General features: G+C 52.0%; 1 protein-coding gene across 4 annotated transcripts in view; it reads right to left on the bottom strand.

The window, feature by feature from the left end:
• Positions 1 to 991: 991 nt before the first annotated feature.
• The window catches only part of Tnr (tenascin R), a 389,754-nt gene continuing 372,858 nt past the window's right edge, over positions 992 to 17,887 (bottom strand). For all 4 annotated transcript variants that reach the window (XM_047521321.1, XM_047521320.1, XM_047521319.1 and 1 more), the window contains 4 exons: positions 17,011 to 17,107; positions 13,303 to 13,464; positions 9,152 to 9,315; positions 992 to 8,329 (listed from right to left, as the gene is read on the bottom strand). In XM_047521321.1, the coding sequence (XP_047377277.1) occupies positions 8,210 to 8,329; positions 9,152 to 9,315; positions 13,303 to 13,464; positions 17,011 to 17,107 (543 nt within the window). In that variant the 3' untranslated portion in view covers positions 992 to 8,209. The remainder of the gene's footprint in view (positions 8,330 to 9,151; positions 9,316 to 13,302; positions 13,465 to 17,010; positions 17,108 to 17,887) is intronic.

Below are 17,887 nucleotides of genomic sequence, written 5' to 3'. Positions count from 1 at the left end.
TCCCTCTCCACCTTTCCTGCTTGGCTAACTTCCACTGTCATAAGACCTGACCCGGTTGACGTCCCCGGGACAGGCTCCCACACGCCCTCTCTGCTCCGGCAGGGGAGGAGCCCTGTCTGGATTCACCACACTTGGTCAGCCTGCTACTGCCCAGTCATGGCGACACTTCCTGCTTGTGGAAATGTCCTGGATGGCAACTTCCTTCCTCACCCTCCTCTTGGGCCTGTTCCCTGGCTGGGGTCTAACCTGATGCAACCTGGAGAGGAGAGTTGATCCTCCACTGCGCACCACAAGGAAGAGAAAAGAAAAACGTTCCCCCAAGCCTGAGAGGAGGTGGTCACGAGGGCCACCATCTGAGTGGCTGACGGTGGATGAGCTGGACCAGCCGGGGCCCCTGGTGTAAGGGCACTGAGGGAGGGTTGGCGGGGAGCAAGCTGGGTCTGTCTCATATTCTCAGCTGGTACCCGTAGGTGGCACTAGAGATTTGGAGATCAGGCTGGCACTGGGCAATCCAGGGTTGAGGGAGAAGAGAGGCGGGAGGGAGACTGTGAGTCTCTTTGCTGTGGCTGATCAAGGACTCAAAACCACAGAGGAGATGGGTGACTCTTCAAAACCACAGAGGAGACGGGCGATTCTGGGGCCACAGAGCCTCCCACTTGCCAACGGCCTTTTCTGATGGAAAACCAAAGAGTGGGATGGAAGCTGATAGGAGATAGAGCAAAGGGGGCCGGGAAAGAGAGGGAGAGAAGGAGAGAGGAGAGGAGGAGGAGTGGTGGGAGGATAAGGAGGCGGCAAGGCCATCGCTAGAGAACAGGAGCCAGGAGTGGGGAGGAGCAGGGAAGTGTCCACGGGGTGAGAAAGGGTCCCCCACCCGCTGCTGCAGAGGGGACAGCTGGGTGGAAGGGGGCTGGAGACGCCGAGGAGGAGAGGTAGGGGCCCTGGGCCAGAGGGAGTTCCTGTGGAATCAGAAGACGCACGCTCACCGTTCCTTCAGGATCTTTTATTAACGCATAGAAAATGTGTTTAAAAAAGGAACTATACAGAGGCTAAAAGCAACCAGGACTAAAAATACTAGTTAACAATGGTTAACAAGCAGAGACTCCAGTCTTTGAGCTACAGTGCCATGGAAGGACAGGGCCGGTGGTCCTTCCCTCTGCCCTCCTCTGGGGGTTTTGATTTGAGTTCATTGAAGTGTGCAACGCCGAGGAGCATGCACTCTGTTTTCTTCTTTCCTTGTCCCTCGTTCCCGTCTTTAAGTAAGTGCTTTTTCAAGTACATTGTAGCTACAAAGTCGGTCTTTGTTATTTTTACCTGAAAAGGCTGTTAAAGGTTAAAAATGACAAACTCAAAATCAGAAGGACCAGAGGAGTTGGTGTTTATGAGTTCTCAGAGCAACAATCTAGAGATGCCCAGGGTGGGTTTGTCTGCCCGGAGCCCCTCAAAGTCACTGTGACTTGGGTAGGGCGCCTGGGAATTCCTATGGGCCTGGCAGGTGTTTGATTGGAATAATTGGATGCACGTGTGTAAACGATGTGGGGGAGCCCAGGTGTTCAGAACAGGCCCTGAGTCTGTGGGCCTTGGGGTACCTCTAACGGGGAATGGCTGGCGTCTTTGCAGGAACCATGGTGGGGGAGCAACAACCACGCTGCCCCCCAACCTCACAGCTGGAACGGGGGCCACAGGAAGCAGCTCTCAGGAAGACCTGCTCCTTTTTATATCAACATCTTTCAGCTAAGGGAAGGGGGTCCCGTTCTGGAGTTCTGGCCTGGCAGCGGGAACCACTGAGTTACTAAGTACTGCCTTCCTTCTAAATCCCCCAAGGTAGCAAAGGAGCTGAGATTGCAGCCAACTGCTGTCTGGGGCTCCCCACCCCCTGGGGCCATGCGGCAGGTAAGGAATAGGAGAGAGACCAGGGGATAAATAAAATTAATGTATCTCCTGCCTTCCTCTACACTCATTCCTCAAAAATGTCTTCTGTGGTGCTCCCCTGGGGGTCCCTGAAGGCGTTGGCACCCCTGGGAGTCAGGGAGGAGCTAATTCAAATCCACCTGCAAGTTACTGATCTGGATCAAAAAATTCACGATTCCTGCCTTTGCTGTTATCTGCACTGGTTTGAACACAGTCATTGTCGAACCCTTTCTCCCGAATTCTAGAGTAAAGCTGACATTCCAGGAACAGGCAGTGCGTTCAGTCTGGTTCCTCCAACCTGCCACCTTGCCTGCTCCAGTTTGAGAAGAGTGGATCTGGAACGCCCAACTCTTCCTGAGCTGGGAGAGCAAGAGGCTGGGCGGATCACGTTTACCCTCTCCTCCAAGCCTGCTGTGGGCCCTCTCACCCTGCCCCATTCAAGAAGGAAAGGACAGTGCGGCCACGTATTTCTTACTTGTCCCATGCTGGAGGCTCTGGAACACGTGTCAAAAGCAACACAAGAATTGCCCTTTCTCAAAAGAAAGAGACAGGCTGTGGCCTCAGACGCGTCTTTGTGAGAGCACGGGTGAAGCCCAAGATGGCGGCCACTTGGCTGGATATGTATGGGAGGCAGCAGCTTCATGAAGGGAAACCCAGGGCTTTCTGAGTGGATGGAGAGGGTCTGATTTGGGCTCCCCTGGGAGCTGTGATTTTGGACACATCATTTAACCTTTCTGTCCTCCCTTCTCTTGTCTGTAAAACACTGAACCCTGACTCAGGGTGTGGGGAGGATTTAATAGAGTAACATATGCAAAGGCCTCTGCACAGGGTCTGGAGAAGAGTAGGTGAATGATAAATGCAATTCTCTCTGTCTATTTGAGGAGAGACAGATTAACAACTCTCTGCCGTGCTCCGCCTCAACCTGGTTACTAACTGGCTGAGTCCCTTGGGCCAGCTGCCTAACCTGGCCTCAGTTTACTTGAGTGTGAAGTGAGAGGGTTTGGTTAGGTGATTTCCAGAGACCCCCTGGCTCTGAACGTGTGTTTCCAATGCTGGTCTAGAAGGCAGGGTGGAGTGCGTGAGTGTTGGATGCCAGGATGGCAGACAGCAGCCCTGGCTTCCCTGGAAGCTGCTAGAACAGTGACAGGAAGGGGAGAGTGGTCTTCCGTGCACTGTCCTGCTGGCCATGCATCTGGATCCAAACCCTCTCTGAGGCTTGGTGCTCCAGGCCTCCTGGGCACGTGCTTTCTTCTCAGAGAAGGACCTTGCACTTTCCGACCTCAGACCATGGCGCCAGAGAGCCCAAGCCAGTGCCTCGGAGAGCCAGCTCTATGAGGATGCGAGGGTTAAATGTTCTGAACTGGCAACTGAGCCTTAGCCAGCCTCACCGCCCAGACAATAGGGAGCTGTTTTATTAAGTTAATAGAGGGGCCAAGTTTGCCTGAGGAACAAGAGCTGTGCTATTTGGATGCTCTGCAATAGCCTTATTAAGCCTGGAGAAGGAGGGAGGATTTCCTGTTTGGAGAAAATGCAACACTGTCCAAAGACTGTGCGGTGTGCCAAGGACATTTGGACAATGAAGTGCTGCAGGTGTGATGAAGTCATGTTTCAGGCAGGGAGTGACCTTGGAAAATAAATCAGAAATGCTGGAGATGAAGTTCAGGCTGTGATCGCTGGGGAAGGAAAGTGGGGTGCAGGCAGGACCGGGCGAGCGAGCCTCCTGAGCTCTGGGCAGCAAGGCCTCTGATGCCTTGGCTTTTTCTTGAGGGAGGTGGGTGACCTGAGAGGAGATCTGATTGGAGATGGGGTCAGGACTGGGGAAGCCAATGCTGGCACCTTGGTCATGGCCACTCAGGCCCGGACTCTGCATTTTTAATGTGGGACCATCTGAGAAGTCTTAATTTTAATCTCCAATGATCCATCTGCTTCTTTTATTTGCTTTTTAATTTTTTTCTTCTTCCTAGCTGTTTCTCAGAGCCCGAAAAGCACAGAACTGACTTAAATAAATCCAGTGGAGATACGGTTAGAATGAGCTGGGGTTTTCTAATTCCACCTGAATCCACACCAACATACCCTCTTAAAGGATCCTAAACTCGTTTTCCCCACTTGATTTTGGAGGTTTTCATTTGGCCTGTGAGTTCTCATTTGGCCCAGTTGTATCAAAATTCCAAAGTATTATTCAAAGGAAACTGAGTTGTGGGAGAAGTAAAGGTTTGGGGAAGCAATTAGCCAAAGATCTTCAGAAATGCACTCAAGGACCTGTGGTGCAGCTAGAGAGAGGCGACAAGTCACACAGCCTCCCGGCTCACCTTCCCCCACAGGGTGACACCTGCCAGTCACCCTGGGATCTTAGGTGAAGATGCAGCTCCTGGAGTCTGAACGAGAGGCTGGGCCCCACGCTTCATAGGTCCATCCCAGCCTCCAAAGGGTCCCCAAGACTCTTCTTATAGTTTTGATCACTTCAAGGCAAGTGAGAACAAATTATCCACCTCCTGTGGGGTGAGAGAAATTGAACTGAGTTTGAATCTTTCAGTTTTTTTCAAAGTTTTAAGAGCAGATGGAGAGATGTTCAATAGAGGTGGAAAGAGAGTCCCCTCTCCCTGCTTTGGAGGGAAATAAATGGAACGAAGGAGTTCAACTGAATAGGGGTCCGGTGACAAGAAAGTAAGTAGAAAATCATATGAAATTCTAGGTGGAAGCCAAAAAGCAAACACACACACACAAAAAGAAGAACTGTCCATGCCCCAAATCCAGGTCGCTCTTTGAAGCCCCTGAGCTTGGTGCATCTGGTGTTCTTCCAGCTCAGTTTTCTTTTCCAGAGAAAAGGACTGAGAGGAGCTCATCAGTGCTTTCTCGACGGATGCTTTGAAAACAGCTTTTGAAAAGATCCTTCTGTTCCTTAATCTGTAACTCTGTTCTGGAGCTAGATTTTAAGAATAAAGAGTGTTCAGGGTTGTTTGACTGGGCATCGAGCTCATTGGCAACCTTGATTTTTCATGTTTGCCTTCGAAATAGCAGTTTTCAGCCTGCAGGGAGCCTACTGGTTCCAGGTGGAAGGAAGCAGGGGTCCCTGCACCTTGGTTGGAGGGTGAGGGGCAGGGTGGGGTGTCTGTAGAAGCCTGTTCTCCAGTTCTTTGCTGCTGTTTTGTCATCGAGCTTTTACAAACCAACCTTCCCTACAGATCAGTCCCACTATGAGTTGTGGAAACCAGGAGGACCCTGCTGTCCCCAGAAAGCCTCACTCCAGTTTCAGGAGGAGCGCCACCTTGTGGTCACTCTCAGCGAGCCCTCTCCGCCTGTCTGATCTGGTCTGAGGTTGGCACCTTTCCACAGGGTTGTCATCCCTGGAATCCTGCTTCGCTGTTGACCTCTTCACCTTCTAGAAGCAACTCTGGAAAAACGTGAGTTGGACATGTTGGAAGCAATCTTTATACCCCTACTCTGGGGAGTGAGTTTTCCGCCGTCACCGGGAGCTGTGCTTGGCTTTTGCAGGGGTGGTTTCCTGCGTTCTGGTGAAGGAGTTCATTCTGACTTCTCTGGGGTTAACTGCCTTCCGGGGAGGGTCCACTTCTATTCCTGCTCCTGTGGGAAGCTGCAGGCTACTGTGCTGCTTTCTGCGTCCTTCTCTGGGAGAATCAGGTGCTTGGAGGAACAGGATGCTGAGGAATTAATCAGTTAAGTAGCTCCAAAGCAGCTTCTTAGTAAGAAGCTCAGCAAAGAAGTTAAGTGAGTGGAGTTAAGAAGCTTTGAGCCAAGTTGACCACAGGTCTTGGGAAGACAGTGGAACAGAGTCCCCTAAAAATGGTAAAAACTCATGAGGAGATCACTCTTCTGAACAAAAGGAATCTATAACTCCTTTTATGGAGGGTTGGGTAAGCTGATCTTTGAAGTCCCTTTCTTGCTTTAAAATTCTTTAAAATGAATCTAGGCAATGTTGCTGATGCTATTTATAAAAACGTTCCATGGCGTAAAATGGTTCCAATGACAGGCAGGTCTTGGTTTCCGTGGGTGTCTCTCGGCTGCCTCTGAACTGATGACACGCACCCTTGTTCCAGTGCAGTTCCCTTGATGGGGTGGGCTGCCCGGTCCCGGCTCGGCTCAGACTCAGCTCAGCCCTTTTCTTGGCATGGTCTTCTCTGCAGACTGTGTGTGTGTGTGTGTGTGTGTGTGTGTGTGTGTGCGCGCACGCACGCAGACTTCAGACTTCTGAACCCATCCCGCTCCCTTCCTGCCTTCTTACCTGCCTGCCTTCCTTCCTTCTGCTCTCCCCTCCCTCCCCAGGGCTCTGGCAGATTCTCCTTACCTCACTGCGCTCTCACCAATCTCCAGGGTTTTCGGGCCCTAGACTAGCACTATTGACCGAAGACTGAAAGAGAAGTTAGAAATTTTTCTAGTCTCTCCTTCGACAGTCGAGGAAACTGAGGCTGAGAGAGGTGAAACACCCGACCCAAGGTCATGCAGCTAGTGACACGGCAAAGGACGGCCTGTCTCTGAGTGTCCCACTCTCCATGGCTGTCCTGCTCTGGCTGAATCTCATTAAACTGACAAGCTTCTCTTCTTCCTTCCGAATCCCATGGTGGATTGAAAAATGAAAACACCACCTACATTTTTGGGCCTCAGCCCAGCCGTGGACAAGGCCTTGTTGGAGCCTGCAAGAGGGAGAGGCTATAATAAATGGCAGGCTGACTTCATCCTCCTAACACCAGAAGGGACTGTCCCTTCGAGGTCATTAAAGCTTGGTCAGAGCGAGGATGTTTCTATCGGAAAGTCGCCAGCTCTCAGGCTGGTCCAGTAACTGGTTGGCAAAGGTATATGTCCCCATTTGACAAGTGCGGGCCTTGCCAAAACCAGAATAGGAACCTTAAGGAATGGAAGAGGAAAGGGAGAGGGCAGCTCTGGATTGGACATGGCTTTGGGAGGGAAGGTGGCCGCTGGCTTTTGATGTGGAGGGGAAGTTGAAAGGGCATGGCTCCCAGAGCCTCCAGCTCTCTTGGGTTAAAACTCCAGCCATGGGGTGGAGGCAGCACCTCTCTTCCTGGAAACAGGCCGACCCTCCCTCCCACCTTGAGGTTTCTGGACGCTATTTCCTCTGGCACTGTTAATGTATGACAAAAAAAGATGGAGAAAGACTTCCCATGATCGTAACTCATTAAGGGGTCATTTCTGTTTCCCACAAGAATAAAATAAAGTAAAATAAATAAAATAAAATAAAATAAAATAAAATAAAATAAAATAAAATAAAATAAAATAAAATAACACTTCCTTAAACAGACATTCCGCCTTCTCCCAGGACTCCCTGCAGGGGGATGAATGGCTGACTGGTCATATAACCTCTTCTGCTGACTCGTATTAAGTCACCGACACCAAGGAGAGCTTGGCAGAAGACAGAAATAAGGCCTTCTGTTTGCAATTTTTTTTTTTTTTTTAAAGAAAAGTCCATGATAAATCGGACTGGAAATGGAGAGAGTGGAGCTGGGCGGACTGGTTCCCATGGAACCCGTCATCTCTAGAGCAGGTGTCCTGGTTCCATTTCTGCTTTCCTCAGAGCCCAACCCGAAGCTAGACAAAACCACCTCTCCTTCCTGCCACCAAGCAACCACAGACTGGCAGACCTGAGGGTGGGGACAGTGGCTGAGGCCCATGGGGACACAACCACCACATCATCCAGGGCCAGGAGCCGGCAGTGCCATGGGGACTGGTTCCAGAGCAGCGGTTGGGTGGGTGGACTGCGGGTCTAAGGAGACTGCGGGTCGGGAGAGGCCGCTGCTCTCAGAAAGTCAGCGTGGCAGAGGGGAGGTCCTCGGCCTGTTCCCAGGGACTCGGGCGGGCGGGTCAGGGTGTGGTTGGCCTCTGCCCTCTGAAGGGGAGTTGCTGGCCAAGCTCCCTTGCTGAGGCTTCTTCTGGGTCAGTGTGATCACCTGACCGTGGAAGGCCGGGCCAGATCAAGGCTACCTGGAAAGTGGAGGGTATCTCAGGAGCAGGAGAGCAAGAAGGGGACCTGTCACTGCAGTCATCTGCGCTCCGGGTGACCTTGGAGGTGGTCTTTCCAGCAAACTTCCCGCTTTTCCTCCTTGGTGGGAAAGGAGGGAGGGTTGGGGATGACTGGTTGGGAGGCCCAGTGCAGACCGGCCCGGGCCAGGCTCCGAGGCAGCAGAAGCAATGATGGTCGTCGGCTGATTCCCGCTACGCCCCTGCCTCCTTCAAATCTCTCAATATGTTGCAAAGCACATCGTTATGACCCTCCCCCCTTGTGGCATATATAAAATACAAACAAATGACAGAAAGATTAACTGCCCACTGCTCAGAACCGTAAGGCCCGCCGTTTCCTCCCCGCCGTGAGACGGTGGTTGTAGGGCCGCATCTTCATTTCCACGAAGGGGATGGAGAACTCGTGGCCTTTCCAATGGTACCAGTTGATCCCCTGGGCATGAGAAAGAGAAGCAGGTCAGGTCACTCTTCCTTTGACAAGAAGAAGGGGAATGATGGACTCAGGGGGTCCAAGGTGTGGATTTAACTGTTTTCAGTTAGCAAGCAGCTAGGTGGCTGCATTGCCAATAAAGCCGAAGGCGCGGACTCTCCGTCCAGCTTTCCCTGTCCACCCCCGCTGGCCTGGTCTTCCCTGGGAACGTGTCACAGATTATTCCTTATCGTGCTTCGGCTTTCAGGAGTTGCATGCGTGAGTAGATGGTGGTGAATTTTAAAATCCTGACAGCGTGGAGGCATTTTGGAAAGAGTGACTGCTCACTCCCGATGAGAGGCTGGGGTGGGTGTCTAAACATCTGGGTTTGCCAAGAACCAAGGGGCTTCTCCAGATGTGGCCTCTAATGTCCATCCTGGGAAATCCCAGCTAGTCCAGCTGTCTCCCTCCCACCCAGCACCGTTGGTGGATATGCAGCCTTTGGGGGACATGGCCCAGCTCACTCTGGCATTTCTGATCTGTCCCTTCTTGGGTCAGAATTGGCAGGTTCCCCCCATGAGGAAGTGAACTGGGAGGGTCTGGGCCTCTGGCCTCTGGGTGGTGTTACTCTGGTGTGGCTGCTTTCCTGCCCTCCCTGTCCTCCACCTGTCCTGGTTCTGTCCCATTCTCAGCATTACTTTTCTCTTCATGGCAGTCCTTTCTCAAGACTCTAAGTGTCTCTTTTGTAACAGGAAAATGCTGGACTCACACAGGCATTTAAGACAGAGCTAAGGGCCCAGGTTCCATGTGCTGGACCACCCCTGACGAGAGCCAAGCGGTGCCCACCTGACTGTGCCTGGACTCTCCATACTTCCCGTTGAGGTTGGTCCGGTGGCAGTTCTTGTACCACCAAGCTCCCTTGTATGACATGGCGCAGTTGGTAACTGCCACATCATTGTCTCGATCCTCTGTGGAGAAGGGGCGTCCCTGGTGATAGCTGAGGGAGTCTCCTGCAAGAAAGAACACCCATTTGCCCCTCTTAGATGTCAGATATCCACTCCAGGAGAGCTGGTCCCCACCTGCAGAACCCGCACGTGCCTCTCCCTTTCTACTCGGTCCCTCGCCTGGCTCTGCTCAGCTCTCCCTCCACCTGACCCCAGGGTGACGACCTCCATGCTGCTCTCTCCAGCCCATTTCCTCTTCCCCTGACCTTTTGCTGAGAACTCCATCTGCCCAGCCCTTCTCCACACCCCACCTGTTTCCTCCAGGCCCAGGGACTCTACACTGGGACTCAGAGCAATTGTGGTTCCTTCTGACTCTAGAGGAGACAGTGACGAGCCATGTGATTGGATCTTTCTGGGTCTCCCTTGTGTAGGTTCAGTCTGGCTTTTGCCAGGCTCACCTGATCCGACCATGCCCCAAACCCACGTTCAGAACTTGGTGCTGCAAACCAGAGTTGATATTAGAGGAAACAGGAATATGGAAAAATCAGGACCGTGTCAAAAGAGAGGTGGGTGGGACCATGGGCTGTATCTTGGGAAGAGCAGACTCAAGGGGGAGACAGGTCCATGATCACCACTGCCAAATATCTGATGGACTATTGAGAAAATGAAACGTTAAATAGTTCTGTGGAAGTATATGGATGAGTAGACTGTAAAGAGGCACATTTTGGCTGAACATAAGAGGGAGAATTATCTAAACATCTGAGCTGTTCACAAGAGCTTAGAGCTGCAGCGAGATTTCTGTTTTCAGGTGAACAGGGGATGGGTGCTCTCTCATTGGGGATGTTGTGCAGCGGGATCCTGTGAATTGAAGGTTTGAGCTGAGGGGTCAGATTGTCATTTGTTTGTAGTGACTGGGAGGATTTTGGGGAGGATTTGCAGCTAGGGATGTTGAGGGGGGGACTCAGTCTGTTGATGGAATGAAAGTGACTTTAGCTGCATCTGAGGCTGCTTTCTGCTGCGAGGATTGGTTCTGATTCTGTGGCTTCTGAGTTGCACCTGCAGTGGCTGCTCACTGCCTGCAAAGCATCCCCCCACACATGAACTCTGGGCTAGTGGATCTTCTTTTATAGGGAAGCCTGACCTCAGGGGCTGGGGGAGCCCCTAAGGCAGCTGTCATTGTCTCTATTCCATCCACTTCATCTTCTCCAAGGATTCTTATTTAGTTATTTTATTTGTTTGTTTGTTTGCTTGTTTGTTTTGCAGTGCTGGGGATTGAACCCTGGACCTTGTGCATGCTGGGTGAGTTCTCTACCGGACTACACTTCCAGCCCAGGATTCGGATTTCGCATCACGTGGAGCTAATCCCACCACCTATAACTTTATTCTCTGTCCTCTCTTCCCAGTCCTGGAAAAGGCAGAGGAGGGTGCTTCCTTTCCCTTCTGTTTTCTAACATTTTCATGTCCTCTTATCCTGTCGCACTCACATCCTTTATCTTCAACTTCCCTGGGCCAGTCCTCCTGCCCTGTGACCATACTTTAGTGCATCTGCTCACTCTGCTTATCCCTCTGCAGTCTAGAATTCACCCCGTCACTCTCCTGGACTGGTTCTCTCCAGCGTCTGCTCCGATGCTGCCTGTTGCCATCTTAGGCCCGCTGCTGACGTTGGTCTTTACATCCTCCCCAAGTCTGTCTCCCGCCCCGTTTCTGCCTCATACATGCTCCTCGCCTGTCGGGCACCAGCCAGTCTGGGCTCTTCCCTCCTGATCCACTGGTAGACTGACGCCTTTCTCTCAGCCCCAACGTGAGCCAGGCCCCCCATCACCTCCTATCAGGGTTCCTGCTGCAGACACCAGCTGCTCGCTCTTCTTTGCTCAAATTTAAGATACCCTGTGTAGGGCTGACCCAGTGACCTTCCTAGATCGCCCTTCTGTCACGCCAGCAGGACTTGGAAGGGCTCCCCGCTGTCCACCTTGCTAAGATGCAGTTTGCTCCCTCGGTGTGGGGGCTGTGGAGGCTCTGGCATCTCCTCCGCCCATCTCTCTCTAATCCCCCTGGACTCACGCTCTGCGCCGTGGCCTGTTGCAGCCTCCCCCTCCCCCTCAGCGGCTCCTTCTGTGGCTTTTCATCCAGGGGCGTTTCCCTCACCACGGGCATCCCCATGAGATGCAGTAGCCATCACGAGTCTTCCTCAGCTGCCTCTCTGAGCACCCCTTAAATAGGAAGGGGCTGCCCTTTGGGTGTGGTGAGGCACCCCACAATTGCTTCTGTTTTGACTGGATGTTTAGTTCTGTGCTTCTTTGGAGTATCCACACGTGCACAGGCAACTTTTAGGGGTTGCTCAACAAGCTCTTCTTGATACCTGGTTTGGAATTCCCAGTTCTTATTCAAGTGGAGCCCTACCTACAGACTGGGAAGTTGGTTCCTTGGGAAATGGGTAAGCAGGAGAAAGGGCTGAACTTGACTGGAGGCCTCCGCACGGCTTGTTGCCAGTAGGGCCAATAAAATCCAGCAACCCTGAAGGTTACGGTCAAGGGAATTGAGCAATATTAGAAATGCCAGGAAGAGGGACACAGCCTCTTCCCCTGGAACGCCCCTCGGTCTAGGAGGAAGCCCCCTGTGGAGCTGCCAGGACTTCCTCTCTTCAAGGTGAGCTGACTCTTGATGGCAAGGAACGAATCCTAATCAATTATAACAAGCAGCAGAGCTGCTGGCAGGATTTGCCTCTGACACAGGAGAGTGGGAGGGAGTCCACCGGTTCTGTGTCTGGGGGCCCAGCAGGGAGACAGAGTTGGCCAGAGGCAGCAGGGGGAGGGCCCAGCTAGACAGGTGAAGCACAGTGTGCAGAAGAGGAGGGAGGAGGGGGGACAGGTAGGAAGTGGCAGGGCTTGCCGTTCTTCCACTAGGAGAATTAGAATGGTCTTTCCACGGGCACAATTCTAACCCGAGGGAGTGAATCGCTTCTGGTTAGTTCTGAAATGATCTAGTCTGACATTTTCTTTGATATGTCCATTTCAATGGCTATTTTATGCTCAAAGTGTGGCAAATGAGACCTTTGGCTGGGGCTTGTCTGACTGCCATTGCGAATGATCTCGAATATGAACAACGACAAACTCCTCTCTTTGGAGTTTTAATACCTGGCTGAAGAGGAGAATCACTGAGCTGATGCAGTTATTGGAAGGGCAACGCCTTGATGCTCTTCTTAATTCCGAGAGATAATAAAATGTTGCTAAAATTAAACACCAACGTTTAGCCCAGAAATTGGAGCTAATGAGAGCCAGTAACTCCATGTCCCAGACAGTAGAATATCTGGCACGACAGGCTTTATGAAATATGTTATAACAGGAAATAAGGAACAGACTGGCAGAGCCTGAGAAGCAGACTGATGCTGTGTCTTGATAGAACTATTAATGCCACCGAGCTCATGGAGGGGTGTCTGCTCAGTAAAAATGCCATAAAAATCTACCCAGAAAACCCGAAGTTGCATGTGGCTCTCTTGGAGGAAGGAAAGCAATGTTCGTGGCCACCAAGGAACACTTACAGACTGGACCATCCTTTGCTCCTTGGTGGGGTGAGAGGGCAATTCAGGGAGTGGAGGGAACCTGTATTATTTTTGTTACTCAAAGTTTTTCTTCCATCACTGCTGGGAGATCCTGCCCAGGAGAGGGCTGCTTCTGCTGTCCCTGGGTCAGGGTCCACACAGGCTAACGTAGCTAAGGAGAGCAAGCCTTCCCTCCCACCCTGGACTTCTTAATAAAAAATTTTAAAGGCACTTTCATGGCATTTACTGATTTTTTTTCTGTCTACTCTGTGATGTGGGATGGACATCTTATTATGATTTTGCAGATGAGGAAACCAAAGTTCTGACAAATTGACTTCAGGTCACCGAAGGGGTCGGGAGGGCTGGGACCAGAGCCAGTGACTCTCTGGTGTCTGGCCCTCCTCTCTGGCTAGCAGAGAATTCACGAGTTCGGGGGTGCTGTTACTTCCCCATGCAGATCAACCTGGAACCGGGGCCTTCCCGCTGCATGCGCAGGGCCCCCGGGGCCACGGTACCTGCAGTGCCGTTGTAGCTCCCTAGGCGGAGCTTGTACAGGCTCCTGCCGTCCTCCACGGAGAACTTGTCGTAGTAGGCGAAGGCCGCCTCCTGCCCATCTCGCATATCCACACGCAGCTCGTAGCGGCCCTGGGACGTGATCCTGTGAATGTTGTCCAGCCCTGTGGAGGAGGCGGGGAGAGCACAGTGAGCCGGACCACAGGCAGCTTCGGCCATGGAAGCGGAAATGGGTCTGTGACCTTGATACAGATGTGACAGGGAGGAGCAGGTGGGCGTCCAGACTGCTTCTCCCTCAGCCCTTCTCAGGCTGTTATCCAACCGTCCACCCAGACGGAATTTCCTCCTACAAAGAGGCCGGCCCAGTGCTGCTGATGAACGCTACCAGGCAGCACAGGGTGCTGACATCCAGTGCTGACCCCATAACTGATTAGCCCGAAGCCTCAGGAATCCTGGCCTGTCCCTCGCCTCCTTCTATGACAAGTCATGGTATGGAAAGAAAAGGACGCGAGGCCTTGCCCGGTGGGGGCCCTGTGGGGCGAGCAGCAGCAAGAGGCAGAAATGCTGCTCAGGTGTCCTGACATCCTCACGCGTCCCACAGTCTGCAGAAGGGGCTCCAGCCATCCTTCATCACGCTGTCCCTCCTTCCTCCAGGCCTCCGGAGACCACCAGAACCAGGTCAGGGAATACAGGTAGTACCCGACTTACAGTGATTCAACTTACGATCGCCTGACTTTGGGCGGCGTGAGAGCTGTACACACCCAGCAGAGAGCTGTACACACCCAGCAGAGAGCTGTACACACCCAGCAGAGAGCTGTACACACACAGCAGAAGCTGCGCTTTGGATTTTGGTCTTCAGCTGGGTTAGTGCTATGCTCTATCTCCCTTGGTGCTGGGTGGCAGCGCTCAGTGACCACCAGCCGATTACAGCGGGAAACGACCATGCTCTCCTGGGTTCTGTGCTGCTAAGCTGGGATCTTTGATGTAGTAAATGCATTTCCCACTTGACAATATTTTCAACTCGTGATGAATTGGTCTGGACTTAACCCCCATCCTAAGTTCAGGAGCATCTGTCTTGATCTGCATCTCCTGACTCCAGTTCCTTTCTGTCTACTTGACCTGCTGTATCTTGCACGCTGTCTCTTTGCTGGTCCCCTGGATGGTTACCCCCATTCACATACCATCTCCTTGTCCTCTCAGCACCCCAGGCCTCGGGTTCATGGATTCTTGGAAGGTGCAAAGCCCTGGAGGTCCAGGATTTGGGTGGAGTCCAGGTCCCACATGGTGATATTTTCTCATATGTATTTTCTTGCCCTTTTGTCCTGGGACAGTCTGATTCTGACCTCTTTACCCAACACTGGAAGCCCTCGCCTTGCCTTGCCGTTGACCTCTGAGCTCTGATTTCTATCTGCCCACTGAACTGGGATCATCTGGCTTTGCCAGGACATCTGAGAGCTGCCCGAGTGCGGCAGAGGCGGGGGAGCAGAGCTTCCTCCGGCCGTCCTCCTCGTTTTGTGGAAGGGGAAGCTTAAGTCCAGCGAGATGAAATGATTGAGGGTCACCCAGATCTTTTGGCTTCTTTATCCTGTTTGAGATTTAAAGCTTTACATGGATTGCGAGTGGAAGGCTATGTGATGCTGTTTGCTGAGTCGCTGACCCACGGCCCCCAAATAAACTTTTCCTCCCCTGCAATTGTTCTGGTCAGATTGTTCAGTCACAGTAGTGAAAAAGCTGACTGAAACAGGCATGATGTAACCTTGAACTGCAGGGAAAAGGTAATTCTAAATTCTGTCTCAGTCCTGACCCTGGCCCTGACCTTGACCCTTGACCTCAACTCCCAGTCTCAGTTTGGCTCAAGTGCTTTGTGGTTCAACCCCCTACACTTTCCCATCTCCATTTTTGTGTCACCACCAGCAACCACGGTGGGCCTGAAGTCCCTGAATGGAACTCTCAATTAATAGTATTGTTTTCTCTTCTTTGCATTTACTTTTGAGCTTTTCTTTTACTTATGACACATGAGAGCCAGCTTTCCTTTTTTGGCAATACTATAAAGTTTTTTTTTCTTTTTTAACAAATAGATTTGACCAAATAAAAAAGCAATACATAGAAAATTTGAGTGCCCGATAGTTTATATATTTCACGGATATGACAAAAACCATGAAACTGGTTTGGCCTGGGACACCTAAGTCCTATCTGCTTATGGATACATTGATTCACGTGCATCGCGCTTGCCTCCCAGGTACTTACAAACGCTATCAGGGTAAGCACAGTTTGGCGGGGTACAATGGCGCACACCTGTAATCCCAGCAGCTCTGGAGACTGGGATTTTGAGGTCAGCCTCAGCAATTAAGTGAGGCGTGTCTCAAAAAATAAAAAGGGCTGGGGATGTTGCTCAGTGGTAGGATGCCATGGGTTCAATCTCTGGTATCACAAAAAAGTAACATTTTCCTGTTAGACTTCTTTCTCAACGTGTTTATATGGTTTTTTACTTTTTTTTAAAATATACCTATATTGGCAAACACAGATTTGGTTATCTAATAGATATTCATTAAATGGTTGTCACTGATGATTGACATCTGCACTGTGGGCACCTACTGTCCCCAGGCACTGCCATAGGCAATGGTGCTGGGAGATGGATATGATGTGGGCCCAGCCCAGAGCAAACCTTACACAGTGCAGGCAAGAGGGACAGAAAGGGATGTGGACGCTGTGATTTGGGCCACAACAGAGGGAGGAGGGCCAATTTTCCCACAGGTGACCCGTGAGGAAATGGTCAGGACAGGTCCTATGGAGGAAGAGGTGGTTAGCTGGACTTTGCATACAGGTGGATGGACAGCCAGGTGCACATGACCAAGAGTGTTTTTGCAGAGGCACCTCAGTGATTCTCTGAGCCATCTGGAGTTTGGTGTTGGGTCAGGAAGGGCAGCTGAGGTAGGTGGTGGTGGAGAGTGGATCCCCAGGGAGCTGAGGGAGGCCTTGTTCTGTGGATGAGCTGTTTGGCCCTCACGTGGGTGTGATGAGGAGTCACTGAAAAGGGTTCTCTGAGGGCTTGGCCCTTGCTCAGATGTGGGGAGTGAGCAAGATCCTTCTGGAGGTCCTGAGGGCAATGGGGAGGCCCTATAGCTCAGGGGCTGCTACCTGGGCATCCTGGGAGATGGTGAGGCTAGGTCAGCACTGGGTCCCCTGCCTGGCTCCCGATTCTTCACCTTCTCAGGCTGGGCTGCCTCTCCATCTAAACCTCCTGCTGAGTCAGACCTCCAGGGAACCGCCGCTCACCTCTCATGCCACTTTCATTATTTCCCCTTCCTTCCCAGTCAGGTAATGACATACTCCAAGGAGCCGAGCAGAGTGACCAGCCTCATTTCCCTCGCGGGTCGCCTGGCTTCTGAGAGGGCCAGCCTGCCCGTTGCTCCCTGGGCCCCTTCCCTTGCCTGGCGGCTCCCTCCCTTTGTAGCTGCCTCATGTTGAGACCCACCCACATAAGAGACAATTAACGAGCGTGGGAAGAGACAGAGCTAAGAGGAAGACACCACAACAAGATAGAACAGATCCATAGAGGAGCCAAACAGGGCACAGGGTTCTGAAAGCAACCCGCAGGCCGTCAGCCGCTCGGTGACGCGGGGTTTCGCATGATTCCAGATGGACACGGAAAGGAGTGGGCTGGACAGACCAGGGTTGCACACCAAGGGGAAGCACAGAGCGGGCCTTACCCAGCCAAAACTCATCCTCCAGGCTCCCAAAGCCCGCACGGTAGTCAGCCCACTTCCGGAAGAAGTCAGTTTGGCCATTCTGTCGCCTCTGGAATACCTGCGACGAGAAAGGGGGAAGCAGGTGGGGGAGATGACCCGGAAACCATGAATACAATTGAATAAACTGACATAACCAGGTTCTGTATGGACAATGATGAAGATGCCCAGCAAGGAAGGTTCGGGAACAGAGCTCAGGGTGGACACAGCCGGTTCCGTCGGGAATGCTCAGAGCCCTTCTCGGGCAGTGCAGAGGCCCCTGGTGGGTAAGCTCCTGGGTGACATTGACGCTAATTTGCACCCTTTACAATGTGGAAAGGATTCAGGACACATATCAAGCTTCCAAAGAGTCAGGGGAAATAGGTCTGGCTCTCAAATTAGTCTTTTGTATCACAGAGTGTCGTAGAAAGCACTTCTCTCCAAAGGAACAGAAGCAGCTTCAAATCATCTGGTAACTGTCATCATCGCCTTGCAGCCCAAGCAACTGCATATCATTCACACCCAAAGCTGTTTAAGTGCTAATTTCATTTAACCTCCGATACATCAGCCCGGGCTTCAATTTCCAATTACGCTTTAAGAAGGAGGCACAAATATGTCAGAAACATAAAAGAAAATGCCTCCCAAGAGTGGCTGCTACTCGCCTCGTCACCATTTCACTCTATTCAAAAACTACCCATTTTGCGCCGGGAGGAATCCGGCACCGCGCGTCTGCAGTGCTGGTGGGGGACGTGCAGGGGGTGGGGGGCAGGCAGCTACTCCATCTGCACGGTGGCCTGCCTGGAGAGGTGGCCGTTAGGAGGTCTCCCCTTTTCTTTAGCTCTGCATTGGCCTGTTAGAGGGG

Source organism: Sciurus carolinensis, chromosome 12 (assembly GCF_902686445.1).
Source record: "Sciurus carolinensis chromosome 12, mSciCar1.2, whole genome shotgun sequence".
NCBI classification, from domain to species: Eukaryota; Metazoa; Chordata; class Mammalia; order Rodentia; family Sciuridae; genus Sciurus; species Sciurus carolinensis.
Note: the sequence above shows the minus strand (reverse complement) of the source record. Positions and strands in the feature narration are given on the sequence as shown.